At 40.7% G+C, this 25,553-nt stretch overlaps 6 protein-coding genes and 1 non-coding gene across 9 annotated transcripts; 4 read left to right on the top strand and 3 right to left on the bottom strand.

Moving 5' to 3' along the window:
* On the top strand, positions 306-2,376 carry LOC8079966 (putative Myb family transcription factor At1g14600). 2 transcript variants are annotated; one of them, XM_021461701.1, is made up of 5 exons: positions 306-966; positions 1,062-1,138; positions 1,253-1,385; positions 1,451-1,536; positions 1,689-2,376. In XM_021461701.1, the coding sequence occupies exons 1-3, from the start codon at positions 645-647 to the stop codon at positions 1,304-1,306; spliced, it is 453 nt and encodes a 150-aa protein (XP_021317376.1). In that variant the 5' UTR covers positions 306-644; the 3' UTR covers positions 1,307-1,385; positions 1,451-1,536; positions 1,689-2,376. The 2 variants fall into 2 exon arrangements, with proteins under 2 accessions (XP_021317376.1, XP_021317375.1); XM_021461700.1 differs by having other exon boundaries at positions 1,253-1,536.
* On the top strand, positions 5,421-7,955 carry LOC8079965 (probable phytol kinase 2, chloroplastic). Its single transcript, XM_002450053.2, has 6 exons — positions 5,421-5,713; positions 6,158-6,225; positions 6,335-6,469; positions 6,878-6,993; positions 7,122-7,236; positions 7,392-7,955. The coding sequence occupies exons 1-6, from the start codon at positions 5,597-5,599 to the stop codon at positions 7,663-7,665; spliced, it is 825 nt and encodes a 274-aa protein (XP_002450098.1). The 5' UTR covers positions 5,421-5,596; the 3' UTR covers positions 7,666-7,955.
* On the bottom strand, positions 8,112-8,185 carry TRNAI-AAU. The gene has a single exon. It is a non-coding gene; the product is annotated as a tRNA-Ile (tRNA).
* Positions 9,111-11,968, top strand: LOC8079964 (mRNA turnover protein 4 homolog). The gene is made up of 8 exons (XM_002450052.2): positions 9,111-9,288; positions 9,764-9,932; positions 10,211-10,301; positions 10,398-10,456; positions 10,543-10,603; positions 10,852-10,942; positions 11,026-11,102; positions 11,449-11,968. The coding sequence occupies exons 1-8, from the start codon at positions 9,261-9,263 to the stop codon at positions 11,566-11,568; spliced, it is 696 nt and encodes a 231-aa protein (XP_002450097.1). The 5' UTR covers positions 9,111-9,260; the 3' UTR covers positions 11,569-11,968.
* On the top strand, positions 12,874-13,614 carry LOC110435816. The gene is made up of 2 exons (XM_021461869.1): positions 12,874-13,038; positions 13,245-13,614. Exons 1-2 carry the CDS (start codon positions 12,924-12,926, stop codon positions 13,454-13,456), a joined length of 327 nt encoding a protein of 108 aa, XP_021317544.1. The 5' UTR covers positions 12,874-12,923; the 3' UTR covers positions 13,457-13,614.
* On the bottom strand, positions 15,199-16,973 carry LOC110435764. Of its 2 annotated transcripts, none has more exons than XM_021461800.1 (4): positions 16,756-16,973; positions 16,487-16,675; positions 16,205-16,382; positions 15,199-15,714 (listed from the first exon to the last, which is right to left on the bottom strand). In XM_021461800.1, the coding sequence occupies exons 1-4, from the start codon at positions 16,861-16,863 to the stop codon at positions 15,518-15,520; spliced, it is 672 nt and encodes a 223-aa protein (XP_021317475.1). In that variant the 5' UTR covers positions 16,864-16,973; the 3' UTR covers positions 15,199-15,517. The 2 variants fall into 2 exon arrangements, with proteins under 2 accessions (XP_021317475.1, XP_021317476.1); XM_021461801.1 differs by having other exon boundaries at positions 15,199-15,711.
* LOC110435533 lies at positions 20,866-23,647 on the bottom strand. Its single transcript, XM_021461174.1, has 4 exons — positions 23,313-23,647; positions 23,038-23,078; positions 22,674-22,912; positions 20,866-21,084 (listed from the first exon to the last, which is right to left on the bottom strand). The coding sequence occupies exons 1-4, from the start codon at positions 23,475-23,477 to the stop codon at positions 21,050-21,052; spliced, it is 480 nt and encodes a 159-aa protein (XP_021316849.1). The 5' UTR covers positions 23,478-23,647; the 3' UTR covers positions 20,866-21,049.

The raw sequence follows: 25,553 nt of genomic DNA, 5'->3' as shown, positions 1-25,553 counted from the left end.
CATGCTCCTGCCATACCAGATGGAGACAGGATTAATTATAGGAATAAATAAATTAAGCTGATACAAACAAAAAAGATTAGTTCCTGGTATGACCAATATGGAACACAAGCCAGAGACTTTAGGGCAACTGATTAGTCCACACTCCACACATTTTCTATATAAAATGTTTGTCAGTTAGGAACTTAGGATTGGTTGTAGTAGTTTCACCTTTTCCCCACCTTTTGTCTTGATTCACTAGTACATACTAGTACTTCTTTTCAGAAAATCCATATATATGTATATTTATAACTATATATATATGGGGTGTGTGCATATATACATATATGAGATCACTTGTCATCTCACACAACGCCTTGCCTATATAGGCACACATATATTTAGTTATTAGATGGATAGATAGATAGATAGATAGATAGATAGAATGATCCATGACCTCACCTTTGTTTTGGATTTCTCTCTATCCTGCTACTTCTTTTGAGTGTTAGCTAGATCGGTGACGGCCGGCATGATGCAATAGCAACACAAAAGATGTAACAAGAGCGAGCGCGAGCGAGTTGGACTTGGACCTCAGCTCGATCACCCACCCATCAACATCTACTACTAAGCTACTAGCTTCTTGTTCATCGTCCACCGGTCGCGCGCGCATGGCGGGAGGTAGCAAAGGCTGCGATGAGAGCTCTGCAGATCATCAGCTGCTGCTATCCAGCGGCCAGGCCGGGGACGACGGGGAGGATGATGCTGGTGGCGCCGACGACGTGCCTCCCGCCGGTCGTCATGACGGGAGCTCAAGCAATAGCAGCACGGTGGAGCTGGATGAAGCCGGCGGGGACAGCGGTAGGAAGGTCGCCGGCGCCTCGCCGTCCTCGGTGCGCCCCTACGTCCGCTCCAAGAACCCCCGCCTCCGCTGGACGCCGGAGCTCCACCTCTGCTTCCTCCGCGCCGTCGACAGGCTCGGCGGCCAAGACCGTAAGCAACCATGCACCTCCTGTGTCCTGATTTTTCAGTCTCTCTCGTGATTTCAGTTCATTTTTCATGCATGCTTGTGTTGTGTGTGTATATAGGTGCAACTCCAAAGCTCGTTCTTCAATTGATGGACGTGAAAGGGCTGAGCATAGGCCATGTCAAGAGCCATCTCCAAGTATATATACATATATATGCACATCTCTTCACCCTTCTTATCCCCAATTTGGTTAAATTTATTTCTTGCTGGTTTATTTCACCATGTTCTATATTTTCTTTTGATGATTTTCAGATGTATAGGAGCAAGAAGATCGACGACTCGGACCAGGGCAAGACTAATTCTTGAGCAACATCTCGTTGTTTCAGTTCATAGACACATCAGTTATCGCTCATGTATATACAATAACTACCCGGCCCATGACATGGTAAATTATACTACTCTTTTACAATGATAGGTGCTACTGGTTCATGGAGAGATCTTCATCATCAGTTGCAGGATGGGGGACAAGCGTACAACCTCGGTCATCTCTCCTTCCATCACGGCCAGACTGGTGCTAGTACCATATTGTCAGCAAGGTAGTTGGGTGGATCTATGGCTGATCATGCATGGAACACTTGCAAATATAACCCCATTAAATTTCTACGCCTTTTTCTTGCCTCAACATCAATAAGCAGGCAGCACATGGTTCTCAAACTAATAATGCCATTAATTGGTTTATGTGGACTAGGTTTGGTGCATGGCCCCATTGGAGCAATTTTCATGATCCATCATATTTGCTTCACAGTCACCATCTTCTTGGATCAAAACACTACTACTCATCAACAGCTGAAGCCGATGTATTCCTTAGAAACCGAGCTCAGTATACTGCTAGAGCTACTAGCAACACTCCAGCGTCTACTACTCTTCAGAGGTGTTTAAATGATCAATTCATGAATCATCATCAACGACGACTGTCGCAAAATGAGGATAATATCCACCATGATCCCCTTGATCTTGAACTCGCATTGGATATTGGCCCAAGCCAAGACAAGAGAATAAAGAGATCATCAGGTTGTAGCTGGAGAAGACATCAAGAAGAGGAGAATGTCGGGAATCAAGAAGTCGAGAGTGCTACTGATGATACTCGGCTATCTCTTTCTTTGTTCCCATCTCCTCCTTATGTGAGGACCAGTAGTGGTGGTCATCATAAAGTCCTAGGTCTCAATATGGAAAAAGGCACAGCGCATCCGACAAGGACAAGTACTCTTGATCTCACCATATGATCTAGCTAGGTGCAGTGTGGTGATATCTTGTGGTACTTATCCATTTATGTAGAGGAAGACACATATGAGTATGAAATATCTTCATAGGTAGAGCTATTCATTCTATATTATACATGCATATATGATCTTTTGAGTTTGGATATGTTTCTAATAAGTGGCTATGTCTGAAAATATTTTGTTGATGTTGTCTTTCAAGTTTTAACCAAGCTGGCCAAATTACCATTTATGTCGAATGTAGTTAAGTAGTGTGCATGTTTGATAAGTACATATAGCATTCCTGCTTATTTAAAAGCAATAGTTTATCAAGATTTCATATACACTTAAGAATTATTTAGATATGATCATCATTTGAAACAGTGGACATATATGACATTTCATTTTTTTATGATTAGAAGGGCATACATAAAAAGGATATTTCAGCTTCCCCAACTTCATTAAGCATGTCAGTCATTTGTTGTAATTAACAATGGACTTGAGATATATTGTATGACTTGTTCTACAAGGTGTTCTTGGTCATGCATATGTCTAGGTGAAGTTATCTTCATCGTTAATTAGTTGACTTTGTCTGTTTTGGCAAGGAGCTCGTTGTAATGTTGCTAAACCTTGCTGCTTGGACGTTGTTGCGCCTTTGGTGTTTCTAGTCCTTGATAGGTCGGAGGTTTTTTGGCTGGTTCAGTCATGTGTTCCCTCGGTGAACATATGTCTGTTCTCTTTAGCATGGATTTTGGATCAAAACTTGAACTTTGTAATTTCGTTGCCTTGGTAATGAAATTCGGTTTTACCGGTGTGGAAAAAATTAGTTGAATTTGTGGTGTGTTTGGTTCAATTCATTTTATCATTTCTTGTTTTTGCCCCTTCCCCTCATTTCTCTCTTTAAATGTGCAAGTTCTCCAAAGATCTACAAGGAGAAATTATATGAAAGTAATGATGCTTCAAGTTCAACAAAAACACCTAATGGTTACCTAAGAGAAAGCTTTGCAAAAATAAAGGATTACTACATAAGAGAAAATAAGACATGGCTTATAGTTATCCCCTTTGATTTCAACAAGTTAGAGTTACTAACTTTTGTCTGTTCATGTCTCTAGTTTTCTACACTATCTTCACTCTTGTTAATTTGCTAGGTGTACTAGACTTGAAGAAGTCTCCACCGATGTTTGCTAGGTGTATTAGAAGCAGAAGAAGTCTTTAGAGATATTTTGACCACCATTTTATTCTAACACAATATAATATAGAGCATGAATTTAGAAAAAATGTGATTTTTTTTCAAGCCAAATTAAATTTAATATGAATTATCTAAGATTAAATAGGACTTTAGGATTTTTAATTACATAAATATTTTTCTTGAATAATTTTTTATAAAAAAATTTATATGATTATTTTGATAAAGCGATCCCTTTCAACTATCAATGCAGTCTAATTTGGGTGACATGCATGGCATGACATTAGTTAAAACCGCTCTCCAAACCATCTAGGGAGCAAATTTAGATGGTTTCATAAGTTGGAAGAAGTTACAAACCGTTTATTTTAATTAGAGAGGCAAATCGGGCTTTGACAAATGTTAGGGAATGTCAAATAAACCTTTTCCTAACATCTATTCAAATGTGATTGGGCCTTTGTCACAAGAGAAGAAGCCCATAAAAGAAAGTGAACAAGCTTAGAGGCCCCCCGGCCCCCCCTAAAATCACGTATATCTTGTAATCCATAGATTTGGAGTCATTGAATCTTATTTGAAGCCCGTGCATGCACAATCCATGTTGGTCTGTGTTGTAAATAAAATATTTTCTTTCTTAATAAAGAAATAAAAATATATTACCAACAATGCATGTCCATCCTAGGCTCCTAGCCCAAAATTTAAAAGAAAAGAAAGTGAAGCTAATAATATAACCGCTATGAAAACACTTTATATACAACTAATTGAGTAGAACTTGCACACACGTGGATTTCAACTCACGAATCATACTAAAATTCCACCTGAATCAGTCCATTTTCATATGAAGACACACTAAGGCCTTGTTTGGATGCACATGCATCTATATCAACTCACATATGTTGAAGTAGATTGGAATGAAATTAAACTAAGTTCTATCTCAATCCACTTCAACACATGTGGATTCATATGTATCCAAACAAGTCTTAAATATGAAAGAAATCTTGTATTCCAAAAGTGACCTAGTAGTACTTAAATTGTTGTACACTTGTACTTTTAGTGGTGCTTTGAAAGATGAACTTGTACTTTTACTAAGGTTTTAAGTTTCGGTTATTTTGTAGAGGTTTTCAAGTGTTAATTTGTGATGTTCATGGACTCAAATAACTTTTCCCTAAGTCCACGTTGGCTCCACGCTGCAGGAACTTCAAATGCATGTTTTTTCCTAGTCAAATAAAGTAATATAATATAGTACTATTAATCTATATATCATATAAAGATAAATCACTAAACTAATTATCTTCCATCTTCTTACGCCACATCATCATCTACTCCTCTATGCAATTAAGGGCCTGTTTGGTTGGCCTTGTTTTTTTAACACCTGTCATGTCGAATGTTTGAACACATGCACGAAGTGCTAAATATAGACTATTTACGAAACTAAAAACACAGCTAGAAAGTAAATTGTGAGACGAATCTTTTAAGCCTAATTAGTTTATGCTTGGACACTAATTATCAAATAAAACAAAAATGTTACAACACCTGTTAAACTTTAACACCCCTAACCAAACACCCCTTAATGCCCACTTACAAATAGTTTAGTAGTTGATACAATTACCTAAACATGATCATGCACGCATGCTATTAGCATTATTCTCTCAAGCAACTCCCTCTCTTTCTCTTCGAATAATTCAAACTATATATAGATGACCCGATAGACTATAGTAAGACTATATTTATTTATTTTTTTTTCTGTGGCAACGCGCGGGAATACTCCCGCTATATATAATGATCGGACATAGGAGTACCACGCAAAGAGGAAATCACGTCATCTTTACATGAGCCAATCGTTAATGAGTTATGACAGGCACGTTGCTATATCCCATGAAAAATATAAATCTTAAGGAAAAATCCATGACGAGATAACTAGGGAAAAAGAACATAAATTCGGCTGCCCTTTTTTTTTTCCTGCAACAAGGACAAGAGCTAAATGTATGTTTTATTATATTCAATAAACAGAGAAAGAGATTACGTACAACGAGGAAGTTTGGTCAACATAGTTCATGTGATTGTTTCAAAAAGAAATATTTTTCATGTGGAGTACTCCTAAAACAGACCAGAACAAGAAAGGGAGCTGAGCTCAGGCTTGGAGCAGATCCATATCCATCCGGCAGGAGCAGCGACAGTGATTAGCTGGGTCTGGGTACCTCCGCCTCGCGAGCCGAGACCATGTGGACGGACAGTCCGCTGCTCCGGGATGCCGGCGCCGCCGTGCTCACCGGAGTGACCGCCGGTGTTGTGCTCCGCTTCTGGGAAGAGGTCGCCAACCGCGCGCTGCTGGACCAGGTCACTCCTCTGCTTTCTTCCTCCCTTGCTTCCTCTTCTGCTTGGTGCTTCCTCGTCGCACTTACTAATTTAGTTACCACTAGTACTAATAAGCCGATTAATCAGAGCTTTTCCTTTGGGAGATTCACTTTTGTTTGTCCTTAAACGAAAACAGTTTCTGTGCTCCGTATAAAATTTTGGTATCTATTGCTTGTGCTAACAATAGATTCAAGTAGTGATTGAAGTTGTGGTTTCAGTTCGTTCCAAGCTGCCCTGAACGGCTGAACCCCACCCCCTCAAAAGTCAGCCACCAAAACTCTACTAGTAGTGCAACTTCACTAGTCATATTATGAATAATCAAAAATTTGTTAGCCATCACTATCGATTTCGAAGCTTATTGATTTTTCCCCCTTTCAAGCTGAATTTACTAATTGGTGTCTGTATTTCTTTCTCTGTACATTCTAGAAACTCTGCAGGAAACTGGTGCACATAACTGTCGGATTAGTGTATTTCCTGATGTGGCCTTTGTTCAGGTAAAGTAAAAAATTAGGCCACCAACAAAGACAAAGTTCCTCTTCTTCTTCTTCGGGTCCTAGTCTATCTGCCTTACTGCAAATAATTCCTTGCTCTTTTTGGTTTCAGTTCAGATGATGCGTTTGCTCCATTTCTTGCTCCACTTATCCTCGTCATCAACATCATAAAGGTGACAGTGATTGGACTTGGTTTGGTGAAAGATGAAGGTATGGTTAATTCGATGACCAGGCATGGAGACCACAGGTATATTTTGTAGTGATCATATATTTATTGCTATCATGCTTCTTTAACACAATGCAGTGGAGGCTGTGGTTTTGTTATGCATATACTTTCTTGCCCTTGTAGCTGTGTTCAGCAGGATCATGTAGCTGTCGTGTGTCGCTAATTGCGTTGTGTAATGTTCAGTCAAAAAAATTGCGTTGTGTAATACTGGATACTTGACCTTTGTAGCTGGCTTTTGGTAAGCCTAGGTTTACTGATGGGTCTCCTCTTAATAACAAAAAAAAAACCAAGGCAGAGCTCTGAAAAAATACATATTTTTTTGCTGAACCAAAGTAGCATTTTTTTTTATTCTGTCAAAAAAGTAACATTTTTTTCCTGCCAACTCTGATGAAGAACTAACTATTCCAAGGTTTTGCCTCTGGACTCTAGAGAACTACTCAAGGGCCCATTGTATTATGCTTGTGCTATAACTGTAACAACAATAGTTTTCTGGAGGACATCTCCCATCTCAATCGCCGTGATCTGCAATTTGTGTGCCGGAGACGGTATTAGCTCTGCTTCTTCCTACTAATTATGTGCTGTTAGTTAGTACAAGAAGAGGTTGCTCTTCAGCCACAACTCCCTCTTTTGTTTCTTCAGGTGAAACCTGAAAACATCACACTGTTTCTTTCAGGTGTTGCTGACATATTTGGGAGACGATTTGGGCATGTGAAGCTCCCTCACAACCCTGAAAAATCATATGCAGGAAGCATTGCCATGTTCTTGGCAGGTTTCATCGCATCAGTGCTGTAAGTAAACAGTCTATCTGGTACTTTTTCTATCCAAAACACTATTTCTGAAACCTGATACTCTGCATACCTGAACCTGAAACTGCTATGCATGTGTTGTGATATGTGTTTATGGAACCAGTTTTTTTTTTTTTTGATGAAAATTATGGAACCAGGTTCATGTGCTACTTCAACATTTTTGGGTTTGTTGAGAAGAGCTGGACCATGGTCGCTGCCTTTGGTGTCATATCCCTGGTTGCAGCAGTTGTGGAGTCACTCCCGATCAGCACATGCCTTGACGACAATCTGACTGTTCCTGTCGCATCTGTGCTATTTAGCGCCCTGGTTTTCTATTCCATCGGAGCCAGAAACCTGTGCTGCATGAGCGGCGAAGACTGGAGAAGTATTTCAGCTACCGTTGGAATGATGTTTGCAGGCAGCAGCAGCTGAAACAAGTAGACACAGTCCAGGAGCAGAGTTGAGCAGAAAATACACAGAGGAGTGATCCTTCAGTCCTGATGGGTGTTTCTTGTCTTGTAACCATTTTCCTGTCTAAGCAGACATTCTTGTAACTTGAGAATTATTAAGAAAGACAAAGAAAGAGGAAAAGCGGGAAAGTTTACATATTCATGAAAACAGAGCAGGAGCTCATAAGTAAAGTATAAGTGAAAACTGCAGCTGAGTTGGCAGTGCGTTTGTGATCCGTTCAGAAACTTGAATACTTGGTGGTTTGCTGTGAGAATTTGTCAGAGTGCTCGTAAGAAGAAAGGTTTGTGACTGGCCAAGTTGCCTTTTGTGGAAAAAGGGATTTAAATCGAGCAAGAAGTTGCCTTTTTTTTGGAAAAAGAATTGAAGTTCAGTCAAAAAAGTCTTTCGGGAAAAATAAAAATAAAATTTGGCCCATGCAGGTCTCGAACCTGCGACCTTCGCGTTATTAGCACGACGCTCTAACCAACTGAGCTAATAGGCCAATTTGTTCTGTGTAGAATTGACAACATATAAATAGTAATTGTAGTATTAGTGTCTTGTGCCCACCAAAGTGGCCAAATCACTTTTAGTCGATTTAATTTAGGATCTTCATCCTCCATCTACAAGCACAATTGAGTAGGCTTTGCGAAAGGTAGTCTCGGTAGAAAAAAACAAGTGAGATTTTTCAACCAGTCATCCCATAATTTTGTTGTGACGTGTTAGGGGAAAACACAAGTATTGTCACACCTACATGCACGCACAAAAGCATATATATACATTTTTTTGTGCGTTTTGTGTGATAAGCTTCTCTATTGTCATACAATCTTTTTGTGCGTATTGTCATATGTGATAAGATTGTCTAGTACTGTAAATATATTTATATAATTGGATGGTTGAAAGTCATGTTAATATGAAATTATGTGGTAACTTGCTACAGTACTACTCAACAGATAAGAACATGGGTGGCCTAAAAAATTGCTAACATAGATGAATTATAAGGTTTTGGGGACACTGCCTCCTAGTATATTATAACCCTTTTGTTACTTTTGTTTGAATGAATTGAATAAAAAGGTACCCGAAGACCGTCGCTGGTTCTAAAATGAAAGTAAGATACACATACAATGTAGTATCAATTATTCCAGTGATGCCATTGATGATTTCAAGCAATTATTCCCTTGATGTCATTATATCGAGTAGAAACACGATCATTTCAAACCTGGTTGAGAACAAGAAATTACAGTAATACCGTAGAAAGATTGCAAAGGCCCAGAAAAGAAAAGAAAAGAAAGAGAAGGAAGGATGGATATCTCCGGCCCGATCTGGAGGCTGCTGGGCTTCGAATAATGATGGGTTAAGGCCAAAGCCCAAGCCCAAGCCCAGTTCAGTTGGAAAGAGGAGCTCTTGAGCCACCATCTCGTTCTCGCTCGGCCTCATCATCCAAGAACGCAAGCCTCCATCCAATCCAGGTCCTAAAACCCTAGAGGAGAGGAGCCGCCGTCGCCGCCGCCGCCGCCGCCGCCGCAGAGCAGCAGCAGCTTCCGTATCCGCCGCCTCCGCAGCTCAGGAGTGGACGGGCGATGCCGAAATCCAAGCGCAACCGCCCAGGTGAGCTCCCATCCTTTCAGCTCCTCTCCTCCTCCCCCTTTCGTCCCTTGAGCTCTGTCGCGTTGTTGCCTGCCTGCCTGCCTGCCTATACAAGTAGGCAAGTAGCATTCGCCAGCTTCAATACCACTGCGCGGTGTTCCATGGGGGGACGCACCGTGTTGTATGCTACTTGACCTGCGGCGGGCGCTAGGTCATCTAAAATTGTAGCGGTTCCTTGAACGTTCCTCGCTTGTGAGCTCGCCGATTCCTGTTGCCTGTACAAATTTGTGCTTTCTGAAAAGAGTTGTCTTTTCTTCGCACCAATTTTTGTTTGGTAATTCTCCCCTTTTGCATGTATTTTTTACTTCACTATCTACAGTGGTCAAGAGCAGAGCAAATACTTACAAGCTTTCAAACAACATTACTTCTTAGCTTGCACAACAGCATTGCTGTAAATTATGCTAACGCACACCGACTCTCTGCTCGCTGGATGCAGTGACCTTATCAAAGACCAAAAAGAAGCCTGGTTTAGAGCGCAAGGGCAAAGTAGTCGCCGAGATCAAAGATGCTATCGACAAATACAGCAGTGCCTATGTTTTCACCTATGATAACATGAGGAATCAGAAGCTCAAGGACCTCAGGGAGCAGCTCAAATCTTCTAGCAGGTACGGCACCCACATGTCTGTCGCAAATTGCATTGTCTTTCTGTTTCTCCGAATGCTGCAGTGGACTGGCTCTGCTTTTGTCATCCATTTGACCCTTCCAAGCAATATTCAACCTGTTCTAACCTAACACGTCTCAACAAACTTTGTTATATAGTGCACCCCTGGAATGGAACACATTGCTCCTAATACAAGGGCACAATGCTAGCCAAACCCTTTAATAAAATGCTAATAAGGCTTAGCTCCTACATGTTTGATAGCTGCTGCATTTTCTGTTCCAGGATATTTCTTGCTGGAAAGAAGGTTATGCAGATAGCGTTGGGGCGTTCACCTGCTGATGAAGCTAAAACAGGCCTCCACAAACTTTCCAAGGTGAGCTGTTTCTTTTCAGAATTTAGTAGGCACTGTATGCCAATTTCCTCAGACCATTATATGAGGTTTTCATGAAAGTAACTTCGCTGTGTTTAGTTCCTTCAAGGCGACTCTGGTCTGTTCTTCACCAATCTTCCAAGGGATGATGTTGAGAGGTACTATCCGTATGACATCACCACTACTAACATTTCTTGTTTTGGATTTATATAAAGATTGATATGGTCATATATCATACTGGCAGGATGTTTCGAGAATTTGAGGAGCATGATTTTGCAAGGACAGGAAGTACTGCCGCAGAGACGGTATGCTAGTTTTGCTTTATATCCCTGGTTTCTTCAAATCAGTGTCAAGTTTAAGCTCTTGGTATTAATGTATTACCAATATAATATACTGATAGTATCACTCACACCAGGTTAACAGTACTTTGACAATGAAACTTATTTGTAATCACTCCTTAGCCTGCTTCAGGTGTTATCATCTTGATGTTAATGCCATTTTTAGTTTCTTGTATATTGTGTTTCACCAAATTTATACATTTACAATGCCTCAGGTGGAGCTTAAAGAAGGTCCTCTGGAACAGTTCACACATGAGATGGAGCCATTTCTACGGAAGCAAGGACTTCCAGTTCGCTTGAACAAAGGTTTGTAGTTTCCATTGCATTACACAAGTGCTTGAAATCTGCCACTAAAAATGTCATTAAAAAGTCTACCATTGTTGGTGCAGGTGTTGTAGAGTTGGTTGCAGACCATGTAGTTTGTGAGGAAGGAAAGCCCCTTTCACCAGAAGCAGCACAGACTCTGGTATGAATTACTATGTGATGGTTGTCATATGTTTGATTTAGAATAAGTGTCATAATTCGCTATGTAACTTTAATCAATCTAAAGGAAGCATATTTTAATTTGCCCAGAATTACATTCCCACCCCATTGGCTATGTCTGTTGCAATTTGCAAAACATATCGATTGACAATTCACTATTCGCTCATTACTGAAATCTGCTGTGCATAAGGTGTTCCAGTAGTTCAGTATCATCTCTATTGCAACTTTTAGATGGCATGTGGCCATTTTGTATGGAAACAAAAACCTGCTCCATTTTATGCTTTTCTATTTCATTGCACTGAGCCCCCTTTGATTTATCTTTCTTGCAGCGGTTGCTTGGAATACAGATGGCAACATTCCGTCTATACCTTGTGTGCCGCTGGTCGTGTGATGACTTTGAAGTTTACAAAGAAGGCTTGATGCACCTAGGAGCTGATGATTCCTCTTAAGCTTGTGTTTCCTGTATACAAGGGCACACTTTTCTGTCTTGACTTGGACAGTGTTTGGTAGTCTGTGTGTGGCCATGTACCAGTGAGGGTTGGAAATTAGGAAGATGCTATCTGCAGAAATTTTGCTAGTGTATTTCCTCATTCTGTCCCATCTTTACTCAACCGTTGAAAGGTGTAAGCTGATTCGTATATCATATCTCAAAGATGACAGTTACGAGGTTGATCAATTGGTAACCTACTCTTGTAAGGAATTGATTCTCTCCATGCGATTGTTTTTGTTAGATTCAGTGGGTATTTGTATGTGCGGCAGAGGGTTGAACCTAAAGCAATTGTCTGGTTTCAGTTTTCTGAATTCGGTTTACTTGTTGAAACTGAATGTAGCTCAATGGTAAATGCTGAATTTGTGCCTGGTGGCTCCTCTGAAACTGAATGTAGCTAAATGGCAAATGCTGAATTTGTGCTTGGTGACCAGGGAGCCTATAATTGAAAAACTTGCAGTTTTTTTTTACTAATTGTAATTGCTCACCCAATGGGAACCTATTACTATTACTGGTACGTTTTATCATCATTAGATAGACACAGGACAAGAGTCATTTGGCTGATAAGCCATGGCAGAAAGTACTGTTGACTAAACATGAATTGATCTTTTTAATACTTTGTTATCAGGAGGAAACACATACAGAGGCCAACTGGGCTGGCAACTAAACACAAGAGAGAACGTGAGCCCTGCTAGTCTAGTAAGACCTTGTTTAGTTTTTTTTTTATTTTTGCAAAATGAATACTGTATCACTTTCGTCTGTATTTGATATATATTTAATCATGGATTAACTAAGCTCAAAAGTTTTTCTCGCAAATTACAGGTAAACTGTACAATTAGATACTTTTTATTTATATTTAATGCTCCATGTATGTGCCGTAAGATTCAATGTGACGGGAAATCTGTAAATTTTGCAAAAATTTTTGGGAAGTAAACAAGGCCTAATGTGATCGATCACTAGTGTCAGAAACTCAGAATACAATCAAATTGTATCCCCGCCATGGGCAAATTGCATTCATTTATGTTCATTGGTAGTTTTTCTCTGAATCTATTACAAAATGCCCAATTGAAATTCACATTGAGATCGCAAAAATGAATAACACAAAACCATGTTCGCTTGAATGTATGGCACTTTTTGAAATACTCCTCGCCCTCGGTCTCTGGGCGTCTGCCGTCTGGACTCTGGAGGCTCCGTTCCGTTCCGTTCCGTTCCGCCCATAAATAAAAATAAAAAGATGGGCACACCGAGCCTTCTCCATCCAAAGCCAAAAGAGGTCTTGCCTTCTTCCCCACGCCACGCCACACCAAGCACCAACCCATGGAGCGCCGCCTCCACCACCTCGTGCTACTGCTCGGCCCCCTCGCCTGCTGGGCGGCGGCGGCCGCCACCACGGGAGTGTGCGACCCCTCCACCATCGCCGCCGCCTGCCAAGGTACATCACATGCATCATCATTCATCAGAGGCCGGATCCAGTGGTGGTTCTGGTTTGGCCCAAGAGATCCTAATCCTATATGTTTCTGTTGTCACGATTTACCATGTTTGATCGCCGCGCCCGCGCGCGTGGGTTATTACAAGACTAATCCGTGCGGTGTCTATATATGTTTCTTTCTGTTTGTGAATTGTGATGATGTTTCGCAGGCGAGTCCTCGCCGTCGCCCCAGCAGCAGCTTGGCCTTGGCGGCGCCGCTGCCGCCCTCGGCAAGGCCATCCCCACCTTCTCCCAGCTGGAGCTGGAGCTGGAGCTGGCTGCCGCGCCCGCGCCACCACACTCCGCCTCCGCCAAGGACCATTTGGTCGTCTGCGCCGGGATCGTCTTAGTCGTCGCCGTCCTCGTCAACATCATTGATTGAGCCTGCCCTGGCCGGCCGCCAATCATCACCGGTGCCTGGCTTGAGCCCGTAGCAGCAGCAGCAGCAGCGGTAGAAAGTCCTAGTGCAACTCGTTTTTACAATTTTGTAAGAGTACGTGATGAGTAATTTGGGAGAGAAGAATCACCGCACGTTCATTATCATCATGTCTGGAGCTATGTTTACAATCCTATAAGGCTAAGGCTAAGGAATATCCTATAAGGCTAAGGAATATCATTATAGCAGTTAGAATGAAAGACTATGTCTTTTACATCCCCTCAGTTTGAGCAGGATCTGATTGAATGCATAGACTGTTTCTAAGTCTTGGAACAGCGGCGTGGGTAACCCTTTGGTCATAACATCTGCAATTTGGTGTTGAGTCGGTATCTACAAAATTCTAAATTGATCAAGGGCAACCCTTTCTCTGACAAAGTGTATGTCCAGCTCAATGTGCTTGGTACGGCGATGGTGAACTGTGTTCTCAGACAGATACACCGCCACGAGACGTTGTCGCAGTAGATCACCGTCGCTTTGTCGACTCTGACGTGTAGCTCCCATAGTAGGTTGCGCAACCAACAGCATTTTGCAGCTGCATTCACCACGCCTTGGTATTCCGCCTCGGCACTAGACCGTGACACCATCGGCTGCTGCTTGGATGACCACGAGATGAGAGAGTCTCCAAGGTAAACATAGTACAAGTCAAACGTCGTGTGTCGGGGCAGCCTCCGCAATCTTCATCGAAGTAGGCCTTGAGGTTGGTGGATGGCGACGCCAAGATGACGAGACCATGGTCGATCGTCTCTCGAAGGTACCAGAGTATCCGCTTGACGAGGTGCCAGTGCGCTGTCCGTGGAGAGTTGCATGTACAAACATGCCTGATTCACAACATATGCGATGTTTACTTATACCAAGAGGGTACTAGAGAAATTCAATATGAGCAAGTACCACCCTCGCAAAACCCCATGGTGGTCCGATCCCTGGAAGCGGATAAGGACCCATTTAGACCGAAGGGTGATGATGAAGAAGTATTGGGACCCGAAGTTCCATACTTGAGCGCCATTGGAGCACTGATGTATCTTGTGAACTGCACAAGACCTGATGCGTTTGCAGTGAATTTGTTAGCAAGGTGCGTTGATGCCCTAACCATAAGGTATTGGGTTGACGTTAAAACCATCCTAAGATACCTGCAAGGTACCCAAGACCTTGACCTTGGTCTATGGTTCCTGAAGAACCAAGCATCAACCATGGTGGGATATGTGGATGCTGGCTATATGTCCGACCCACATAATGCCAGATCATAAATTGGTTTTGTTTTTCTCTGTGGTGGTGCAACCATCTCTTGGCGGTCTGTGAAGCAGACCCTAGTTGCTACATCAATCAACCACTCAGAGATATTTCTTTGTACAAGACTGCACGAAAATGTGTTTGGTTGCGAAGGATAGAGCCCAAGGGGTCTCTTGCCCCTCCGCCTCCGCCTACGCCACCACCCTCCCCACCATCGCCACCGCCTCATTCCGGTGTGCCATTATTTAGGAGCAACGAATAATAATTTAGGCAACTAGCCAAACCAGATATAATAAGTTCACAGGTCACAAAAGGCTCAATTCAGTAAAGTCTCATCTTTTCCAGTTGCTCATATAAATAAATAAATGAATAAATAAAATAATAAATAATGTCTTGTGCTGATGTCTTCCAAATGACAACACTGACCGAATAATTCCATCAACATAAGAACACTGACTGAATAGCAAAACACTTGCACAAAGGCCAAAGGAAGCTATATATTCTTCTCAAGTCTCAACACCAACATTCTTGTACGGGCGGTGGACCAAAACCACTGATGCTAACATAAACAAATCTCCATTAAAAGAAAGATCATGCGTACAATTTGTATGCCTGTTGCAACGCATGGACCATCACCTACGTAGTCAGTGCAAAGATCATATATAACCTTGATAGGGTGAACCATCTTTTAGCGATACACATATTAGTAAATTATTGACACCCTTGGCAACTACGGTTCCTTAAACAACCAAATCGATTCTAATGCAAGACCCCTCCCATCTACACTTTTCCTTGAGAACGAGCTGAATCCAATGCAATCTTGAGCTTGGCGTTTTCAGCTTTCAAGTCCATGATGGTAGCTTCGAGCTCCTTGACATGATTTTTCTGAGAATGCATCTCCTTCACGGCTTCTTCTTCTTTGCCCAACAAGTTGTCAATAACCCCTGTTCCCTTCTGGGTCTTGTTACCATGTCCTGCTGCATTGATGATGATATAACAACAACATATAATTAGTAATTGTGCTGCCAAAGTCAAACACAACATCCAACTTACCAGTGCACAGAAGCTAAATGAAATGAAAGCAATTAAAAAACCAAGTTATTAGAACACTCCGACAACGCAGAGCATCATTTGTGTGTCTTTTCCTCTCTCAAATGAAATGGCAAGATGTAAAATACAAGTAATATATATAATACATCAACAAAGGACTGAATCATCAAGTGTTAAATGATATTAGTCTCTTACAGAATCATGGTCACACAAACCACTTAGAAAGAGTGCTGATTGTGTTGTCAAAGTCTCAAAGATGCTAAGATTTCAAACATGATGAAGAAAAAAGAAATTTTGATATAGTCTAAATATCATTTGTGACATCAGAAAGAGTGCTAGCTAATTGTGTTGCCGAAGTCTCAAAGATGCTCAGATTTCAAACATGACGAAGAAAAAAGAAATTTTGATATAGCCTACCTGAAGAGGCGTCCATATTCTTGATATTGCCAAGCTGCGAGCGGGTTTCCTTAAGGAGATCCTCATACATGGCTGTGACCTCGTCCAAATGTGGCCTGACCCAAAAATGCATGAAAATCGCGGCACTAACCAGCGCAATGCAAGCCACATCAGATATATCCTCAACGAGTGCGGGAACCTGAATGAAGATACAAACAAATCATATCATCGCCGAATTAGAGATGGATCCGGAGCCGGAGGTAAAAGAATAAATAAAATTGAACAAAAAAGAGCATGATTGACCTTTCGCGGAGTGGAAGGAATCGGATCAGGAGAGGTGCGGCGGCTATGAATTCCACGGCAGTGGACAAGACGATGGTACGGGGGCGGCGGCGGTGCGTGTGCCATCTTGGTCGTAAGCCGCCCTGCTGCGGATCCAAGCCCGGTTGCTGCGGCCATGCCCGACGACACCAATACATCGGCCGTCCCTTGCTGCATGGATCACATCAATAGCATGCAATAGTTAGGTCTTAATTAATTAACCTCCCAGATTGAAGGCAGGGCGGGCATACCTGAGCGCCGCCATGGAGTCCACGCGCGACAAGACAACGATGATGCGTCGAGGCAGCGGCACGCGACATCTTGCGCGCGACAGATCGAAGAAGCACTGCCGCGGCCATGACCGATGGGATGGCTACAACCAACCAAAGCAATCGATCGATCCCAGACTTCTCCCTGTACCGTGTTCAATCTCAATCTCGTGAATTTGGTTTGATTTTTTATTTGCAGCTACGTCGGCTCGTCCTCCATACTAATATATACTCCCTCCATATGCATAAAACAAGTCGGACAATGACACGATCTCTAAAGTCTAAATTTAACTTTTTATTTTTATAAAAATATTTATCAAAAAGTGGTATAGATATATTTTTATAAAAATATTTTTCAAGACAAATCTATTCATATGGTTTTCATATTTTCAAACTCAACAACTCAAAAGTTATTCAAGATTTATATTCCTAATATTTACCTCAAACCTTGTCCAAAACGACTTGTTTAGAAGGAGTATATATATTAACCCTTTTTAAAATCTAACACCGTATATCTTTTTTTTTCAAAACTAACCCATGCCATGCATGATGGCCCTGTTTGGATACTCTAACTAAATTAGAGGTTAGAGTTATTTTGTAGCTCATGACTAACCTTCAACTAATTTTAGCCGAAGAGGTGTTTGGATGCAAAGGTTAGATTAATAATAAATAAATTTATATTATCCATACAAATGAGATGTCTCACTCAAACATACAAGTTATGAATGAAGCAAAAAAAATACGGCAGGCTAGGAGGCGAGGATGCCGTGCGGAGGCGGCGGGCTGGGAGGCGAGTGGGGAATAGGATCCCATGCGGGCACAGATGGGAGGTCAATGTCTTTTCCCTATGGGTCCCACCTCAAATATCTCCAAATAGCCCAAATAAGCACCTCTTTTGGAGAATAATTTTTTAGATAGGTTAGATGCAAATAACCCTAATCTAACCCTCATATTTGGATACTTTAGGGCTATTTAAGCCCCAAATAACTAAATCTAACTCTAACCTATAGCTCCAAACAGGACCGATGTTGCGGCAAAACCATACTACCGTGTTATGTATGACCGCACGGCAAGACTACCACGTGGCATTAAAACTACATTAACTCACTGACGTGACCAACTTTAAAAAATTATATATTTTTTAAGATCTCTCGAATAAAGATGATCTTTATATAAAAATTGTACAACTTTGTAGTTTTAAGTTTTTTATTTGAGATATTTATCTAGAATTACACAGTATAACATAGACATTTACAATGCACGCACACTCTCCTTCTATGAACACACGATCACAAAGTCACGACATACGTCTCGCTATCGACGAGAACGTCGCGTACCACTGAAAGCATAACATCGTTATTTGCTAGAATAAATTTAAGAAAATGCGAACACTCGTGTCAAATCGAGAATTTAAACCTAGGTAGATAGGTTCCACTATAAGAAACCCAATAAAATAATCTATGATCAGTTCTCTTTTGATTTGAGGTCGTCAAGATGCTAACAAAATAATATAAAAGTTTCAGTTTCCTATTAATCGTGTACGAGCGCTTGTCGTCGTGGAAAAATCGTCTTCTTATATGGTGTCAAATGGAGATACTTTTTATATGAAAGTTGTAGATCTTAATGAGATCTACAAATTTATAGTTACGAGTTTTTACATTTGAGATCATTAAAATGCTTAAAAATATAAGAGTGAGTATGAATTAATACCATGCTAAAACTTTTTATTATTTTTTGAGCATTTTAATAATCTCAAATTGAAAAACTCAAAACTATAAATTTGTAGTTCCCAATAAAATCTATAAATTTTATGTAGAAGATATCTCTATTTGGCACCATATAAGAAAGATATATTTTTCCATGGCGACAAGTGCTTGTACGTGATTAATACTATGTTTAAACTTTATATTATTTTTAACATTGCTTCAAATAAAAAAAATAAAACTACAAAGTTATAGATTTCGTCGAGAGCTACAATTTTTATATAAATATCATCTTCATTGGAGATTGTTTTAAAAAATATATAATTTTTCTAAATTGTGCTACATCAGTGAGTCAGTGCTCAGTTGACTGTCACATGGTAGTCTTATAGTGCGGCAGTGTGATTTTGATAGGCCCAAAGAGTTAATTTAAAAAAATAGTAGTGTTTGATTTGAGAATAATGTTAAAAAAGTGTTAAAAAATCAATATATATGATTTCACCTTACCTCAACCTACCACGATTGTGGCCTTGTTTAGATGTAAAATGTTTTTGGATTTCGCTACTGTAACACTTTCATTTGTTTGTGGTAAATATTGTCTAATCATAGACTAACTATGGTCAAAAAATTCGTCTCGCGATTTACAGGCAAATTGTGTAATTAGTTTTTATTTTCGTCTATATTTAGTGTTTTATGTATGTACCGTAAAATTTGATATGATAGAGAATCTTGAAAACTTTTTAGATTTCGGTGGCATCTAAACAAGGCCTGTGTCATCGGTACTGTAGGCGTGGCCATCGGTAGGGAAGGAGCCGGCGGTCGGCAGGGAGCAGGGAGCAGGGACGCTGGTTCGGTTGGGGTACTCGCCGCGGAACAGAACACGACCGGCGGCTCCACAGTCCGACTCGTCGTGCTCATGCGTCCTGTCCTCCTTCGTGGGCCTTCTCCGCCTGCGCCCGTGCCGCGTAAATTAGTGCTCATCGTTCATCGTGCTATATATTGCTTATTATTAGGGGCTGTTTAGATTGGGGATGAAAATTTTTTAGGTGTCATATCGAATGTGTCGGAAGGATGTCGGGAGGAGTTTTTAGAAACTAATAAAAAACAAATTACATAGCTCGTCAGGAAACTGCAAGACAAATTTATTAAGCATAATTAATCTGTCATTAGCATATGTGGGTTACTGTAGCACTTAAGGCTAATCATGGAGTAACTAGGCTTAAAAGATTCGTCTCGTGATTCTCAACTAAACTGTGTAATTAGTTTATTTTTTTATCTACATTTAATGTTCCATGCATGTGTCCAAAGATTCGATGGGATGGATGAAAAATTTTTAGGTGGGAAACTAAACAGGGCCTTAGATTCGGGGGGGTGGGGGGGGGGGGGTTATTTTGCATGTGTGGATGAAGAGAGTAGTTGAACCTAGAGTAATCCTTTGATTTCAATTTAGACCTTGTTTAGTTAGTTCACTCCAAAATTTAAAAAGTTTTTAAGTTTTTTATCGTATTGAATCTTACAACACATAAAACACTAAATATAGATAAAAATAAAAATTAATTGCACTGTTTGCATTTGGTTACTACCTAGGTGAGTGTGTTATTACACTGACTCAGTGGGTAGTTAATGGGAATTGATCAGTACTACAACGACCAACGACAGGACAGGAGATTTGGGTCCTCTTCGCTTGAGCTTATGTGTTGAATCTGCCAGTCATTCAGCAATGTTTTTTCTCACAACAAATTAACGAACAACATTTTTAGCTATGACTTTTTAGACAAACGAATAGAAGCTTGCTCGTTGGTTCTAGTATAGAGACCCCAAAGATGCATAGGGCCCTCCATGCCATAGTTTTGTACCGCCTCTAAGCTCCACCTCTACATGGTTGATCCCTCCACATCTTTCTTCTTCTAATTGCTCATAGCTTCACCTCTATGACTGTTACATTTGTAACATCTACAACAATAGCCATTACCCAAACACATGCCCAGTGCTCACAACAGCCCAAAACACACCTAAAACACCCTCTCTCTCTCTCTCTAGAAGAATAGTCTGGTGCATATATCTAGTGCACACAGGTTTAGTGCTCACAGCCGCAGAAAACACACCTAAGGTTGTTTCCAATAGGAGACCTATTGTGGAGCCCAAATCTAAAATAGGTCTCCAATGAATAGTTCTTTGTCCTAAGTCATCTTGGCGTACCCACGTTGCTCGACTCAGCACTCTGCTTACTATTCCGGCCGTAACATAGTCAACAATGAATAGTTCTTTGTCCTAAGTCAAACATATAAGGTCAAACATATAGGTCTCCAACGTGGGTACGCCAAGGTGTTCCAATAGGAGACCTATTGTGGATACCACCCTCTAACAAAATAGCAAAGCGTGACATCATAACTTCAGTAACTAAGAAACTTTGTCACAGTAACATAACCAAGGTGACATTTTTTTTAGACCAAAGGATCTGGCCCTGATAGAAAGCTTAACCAAGGTGACATTGTCTAGTCTTTTTTTTTCAAAAAAAGAAAAGGAACAGTGAAGCCTGCCTCCCAGCTCAATTCCTGCATTGCTCCAAGGATCATCTAATATGCGCGTCCACCACTCTCCTTACCTTGTCCTGGATGTAGCACAGATGAATTAGAGTTAGCAATAGTTGCACTGATAGAATGCAACACAACATAAATGTTATTATATATGTGTGCCTCTAACGAGAGAGAGAGAGAGAGAGAGAGAGAGAGAGATTTGATGTTGTGACTTTAAATTTCATACAGCAACTGTGGCCTATGTTCACCATTACTCACAACAAGCTTCTACTGTGTTTGCAGTGATAAGGCGAGTTTCTATCTGTAGACAGAGTGGTGGAGCTTCTTTCAAGGCGAAGGAGGGCCATTGCCCCCACTAATAACCTCCTAAACTTGTTTAAGCAATAGCTAATTTCACTACTTAATTGCTGTAGGCAATGCTAATCTTCACTCTCATTGGTCCACTCTCAACTCCTTTCGGTTGGTTCAATTGAAACCATGTCACAAGAAATTCCCTGATTCCAGATGTAAATGTAGGATGGTTGTACTCTTTGTTACCTTTAACGCACCAGATCAATTGTCTTACATGTCAAATTTGTTGGTCAAGTTTTTTGGGGGCTTATGATCTTACAATTGTACATGTTAAATAAAACAATGTTAATTTTTGGCTGAATGTTCACTTCCTTTGCTACAAGATTAAGGATCAAGTCCTTAATTGAAGCATTGGAAACTTCAGGAATCTAATGCAACAAAATCTATGCTTCATTGCTTCCAACCCTCTCATGTCAACTATGATAGTCACTTGCTTTCAGGAGTACATTGATATGTCCCTATAAGGAACAATATCTTTCTTCAGAAAGGCTCTCTGGAAACCTTTTTGGTTATACACAATAACTTCTAATCCTATATCTAGCATAACTGTAGAGATCAAATGTCCTGTTAGGAAGATGGATTTGCAAACTGACAAGCTAGCCATGAACATAATTGTATGCCCTTAATTGCCTACCTAGAAGGCTATAACTTTTGCATAAAAAATATCTCTACCATAGTATGTGCTGTTTCATTGTTTTGGCATGCTTTTAGTCATAGTCATCTGTCTATATAGTGGAATTCTTTTTTTTCCAGTTATTAACCATTCTGTGGAACTTGATAGATTCTGCTTTCAACATTTTCCGTCTCTCTTAATTATGATTCCTGGAATGTTTTTAAGATGCAAGTATCATTTCTAGACTAGTACTAGCGAAACCAGTATCATTTCTAGACTAGGACTACCTCCCAATTTTCAACATGAAATGCACAGCTTGACTCGACGCAGTCTCCAAAACTAAACTTGTAGCCCTCCTAATTACTCTTGCAGTGTACTTTTATTAACAAGATTACTTGTAGCATGGAAGGGTGTACCATATCTTTTCTTGTAGCAAGGGCGTGTTTGTTTCTAGGCCTTAGTGTACCAAGACAAATTTTGGTCACCCCTCGTCCCCAAGAAATTTTGGCCACTATTTGTTTGGAGGCGAAACTTTTTTCCCCAAAGAAAGTTTTGGCTGGCTAAAACATTTCGAAAGCAAAGGTGGGCAGCCCAAATGCTCGCCTCAATTTTGCCCGGCACAAAATGTTGGCTTATTAGTCATGAATTCAACTCAGCACAATTTAAAAGAAAAGAACCGATGGTGTAAAAGACTAATACCTAATGCTTTCGTGCTTTGGGCTTGAGAAGGATCGATTGAATCATCTCGGTCTTTAATGTGTGTCCTTTGGCACTCCTCCACAGCTTTGATCAAGATTGACCTCTCTGTACGAAGAGCAACCAATTCTTCGCCCAATGCTTCCAATCTCGGTTTCACCCAACCGTAAAAAAAAGCCGAGGTGCCAATAACAGACAAGCAAAGAAATTTGGTTGCAGTTGGCATGGGTGCAGACTTTGCACTGAAAATCACAAATGCAAGCAACAAGTTGTCAACTATAATATGAAAACATTTGGAGCTCCAGAAATTGAAAAGAATTCATGATAAATTATTGCTGCTAAGGGGGAAAGGGGCGGGGTTCCATACCTGTGCGATTGACCGGGGACATTCTTATTCTGAGAGGGATCCTGAATGAAGAAGAAGAAAATAAGACATGAAACAACCCCGCTTTTTGTAACGAAAGAAATCGAATACATACAGAGATGGTTCTTGTTTTATTTCCTTTTTGCCTTTAGAATAAATATACACTAAAAATTAATACAGCACATTAAATTTTTGTTGTTATATCTCGTAGAACAAAAGGTAGGGCTAAAAAAAACAAATAATTATATTAAAAAAAAATAGCAACAGCCAAAGCTTACCTTGTTACCGGCGGTGCTAGGGCGAGAGGAAGAAGTAAAAGGGCGGCGGGAGCCTATTGCTATTGGGGCAGACCGGCGGACACAGTGAGGATCGCGCAGGGCGGTGGTCATCCCCCTCATCTTGGTCGCCACAGCCACAGATCGAAGGAGCACGGTTCCTGCCATGAGTAATCGAGTCGGGTCGGGTGGGGCAAAACAAAAGGCAGGCTGCGTTGCGTGGCCGGATCTCTGTCTAGCAACCTTGTCTATCTATCTATATATAGGGGCAGGGGCAGGGGCAGGGGCAGGAATCGGACTCCGATATATGTCCAGACGGCCGCCGTTGGCTTCCCTCAAGGCTCAGCTAAAGACGATTCCGAATAGGAAGACCATCTTTGTGGCCACAGAACCAACAAGCACTGCTACTGCCATTGCCATTGCCATGTCCACCACCATCGATCTGCCATTGCCAGTTGCCGCCTGCATCTACTCATATTTGTGAATCTGCAAGCAAATTGGTTAAAAAGTTCAGCATTGTTTGTGCAGGTGTTGCAGAGTTAGTTGCAGATCATGTTGTGTGTGAGGAAGGGACATCCTTTCGCCATTTGGCTGCACAAACCCATCCACCCGTTGAGCTACTATGCATGCTTAGCTGCATAGATGATTTAAAATGAGCTTGATCGAACTAAGAGGAGCATCATTCAGTTTTTACTGTAATTCCATTTTACAAATTCCATTTTACAAATCTTAAAATCGAATACCTTGGTTTAACATTAATAGGAAATTCATTCTTACTGGCATCTACTCTTCATTAGAGTGCTGCAGTAGTAGTTTATTTCCATTTGCCATCTCTATCTCAACTGTTGAAATCCATCAACTGGCCTATTTCTTTTCTTTGACTCCACTTTGATTTCTCTCTTGCAGCGATTGCTTGGGATACAGATGTCAAAATTCTGTCTATACCTTGTGTGCCCGCTCTGGTCATGTGATGACTTTGAAGTTTACAAAAAAGGCTTGATGCACCTAGAAGCTGATGATTCCTCTTAGTAACTTGTGTTTCCTGTAAACAAGGCTGCACTTGCGGTCTTAATTGGGACAGTTTTTGGTATTATGTGTGTGGCCATGTACCAGTGAGGGTTGGAAATTAGAAAGATGCTATCTGCAAAAAATTTGCTAGTGTATTTCTTCATTTCATCCCATCTTTACTCATTGCTGAAAGGTGTAAGCTGATTTGTTTATCATATCAAAAAGGTGTTGATTCTCACCATGCGATTGTTTCTGAGATTCAGTGGGTATTTTGTATGTACGATGGAAGGTTACCTAAAGAAATTGTTTGGTTTCAGTTTTTCTGAATTCGGTGTACTTGCTAAAATTGAATGTAGCTCAATGGCAAATGTCAAATCTGTGCCTGTGTCTGGTGGCTGGGGAGCTCGTCATTCATTACAAGTTTTCACTGCTGTCAGGCTGCGTCTCCTGAAAATTTTGCAGTGCTTGGTTTTCACTAGTTAATTGCTTACTGAATGGGAACCTGATACTAAAACTGCTATGTTTTGTCAGCATTAGGCACAGGACGAGATTTGTTCATTGGTTCTGGACCCCAAAGAAACGTAGAAATGATTCTCAAGTTACATGAATGGATCTTTTTGGTACTCGGTTATCAGTAGGAAACACATGCAGAGGCCAATTGGCCTCGGAACTAAGGCCTTGTTTAGATGCGAAAACTTTTTGAATTTTGCTACTGTAGCACTTTCGCTTGTTTGTGACAAATATTATCCAATCATAGACTAACTAGGATCAAAATATTCGTCTCGCGATTTACAGCTAAACTATGTAATTAGATTTTATTTTCATCAATATTTAATATTTCATACATGTGCCACAAGATTCGATGTGACGGAGAATCTTGAAAACTTTTTGGTTTTTGGGATGAACTAAGGGCCTGTTTAGATGCAGCCAAAAACCAAAATATTTTGAAGAAATGTACACTTTTTGGAAGAATGGATCTAAACGGAAGTCTGTAAACCATAGGCTGTAAAGATTAAACCATAGGCTGTAAAGATTTGAAATTTGGGACCCTTGAGTCCCAAAACTGTCCAAAAAGTGCCTAGGAACCCGAGTTGGACAGGGTATACCCCCAGCAATCATGTGCATATACTTCAATTAATGAACCAAATCAAGCATTAAATGAGGGCAAATCTGTCTTATGTGTTGCAGACCAAAAAGTTTTTGGAAGCATATAAACACCTAACTTTTGGGATGTAA

This window comes from Sorghum bicolor, chromosome 5, assembly GCF_000003195.3.
Source record: "Sorghum bicolor cultivar BTx623 chromosome 5, Sorghum_bicolor_NCBIv3, whole genome shotgun sequence".
Taxonomy (NCBI): Eukaryota; Viridiplantae; Streptophyta; class Magnoliopsida; order Poales; family Poaceae; genus Sorghum; species Sorghum bicolor.
The sequence above is the reverse complement of the archived record's forward strand: the minus strand, read 5'-3'. Positions and strand labels throughout refer to the sequence as shown.

Excerpts from the sequence above, each read along its gene's own strand:
- LOC110435533 (XM_021461174.1), bottom strand. The coding sequence starts at position 23,477 with ATGGCAGGAACCGTGCTCCTTCGATCTGTGGCTGTGGCGACCAAGATG. Across the intron at positions 23,079-23,312 it reads CTAGCACCGCCGGTAACAAG|GATCCCTCTCAGAATAAGAA; the intron begins GTAAGCTTTGGC and ends TTCTTCATTCAG. Across the intron at positions 21,085-22,673 it reads CCAAAGCACGAAAGCATTAG|GACAAGGTAAGGAGAGTGGT; the intron begins GTATTAGTCTTT and ends TGCTACATCCAG.
- LOC8079964 (XM_002450052.2), top strand. The coding sequence starts at position 9,261 with ATGCCGAAATCCAAGCGCAACCGCCCAG. Across the intron at positions 9,289-9,763 it reads ATCCAAGCGCAACCGCCCAG|TGACCTTATCAAAGACCAAA; the intron begins GTGAGCTCCCAT and ends CGCTGGATGCAG. Across the intron at positions 10,457-10,542 it reads CCAAGGGATGATGTTGAGAG|GATGTTTCGAGAATTTGAGG; the intron begins GTACTATCCGTA and ends TCATACTGGCAG.
- LOC8079966 (XM_021461701.1), top strand. The coding sequence starts at position 645 with ATGGCGGGAGGTAGCAAAGGCTGCGATGAGAGCTCTGCAGATCATCAG. Across the intron at positions 967-1,061 it reads CAGGCTCGGCGGCCAAGACC|GTGCAACTCCAAAGCTCGTT; the intron begins GTAAGCAACCAT and ends GTGTGTATATAG. Across the intron at positions 1,139-1,252 it reads ATGTCAAGAGCCATCTCCAA|ATGTATAGGAGCAAGAAGAT; the intron begins GTATATATACAT and ends GATGATTTTCAG.
- LOC8079965 (XM_002450053.2), top strand. The coding sequence starts at position 5,597 with ATGTGGACGGACAGTCCGCTGCTCCGGGATGCCGGCGCCGCCGTGCTC. Across the intron at positions 6,994-7,121 it reads CAATTTGTGTGCCGGAGACG|GTGTTGCTGACATATTTGGG; the intron begins GTATTAGCTCTG and ends TGTTTCTTTCAG. Across the intron at positions 7,237-7,391 it reads GGTTTCATCGCATCAGTGCT|GTTCATGTGCTACTTCAACA; the intron begins GTAAGTAAACAG and ends TTATGGAACCAG.
- LOC110435816 (XM_021461869.1), top strand. The coding sequence starts at position 12,924 with ATGGAGCGCCGCCTCCACCACCTCGTGCTACTGCTCGGCCCCCTCGCC. Across the intron at positions 13,039-13,244 it reads CATCGCCGCCGCCTGCCAAG|GCGAGTCCTCGCCGTCGCCC; the intron begins GTACATCACATG and ends GATGTTTCGCAG.
- LOC110435764 (XM_021461800.1), bottom strand. The coding sequence starts at position 16,863 with ATGGCCGCGGCAGTGCTTCTTCGATCTGTCGCGCGCAAGATGTCGCGT. Across the intron at positions 16,676-16,755 it reads GACTCCATGGCGGCGCTCAG|CAAGGGACGGCCGATGTATT; the intron begins GTATGCCCGCCC and ends TGATCCATGCAG. Across the intron at positions 15,715-16,204 it reads GAATATGGACGCCTCTTCAG|CAGGACATGGTAACAAGACC; the intron begins GTAGGCTATATC and ends TCATCAATGCAG.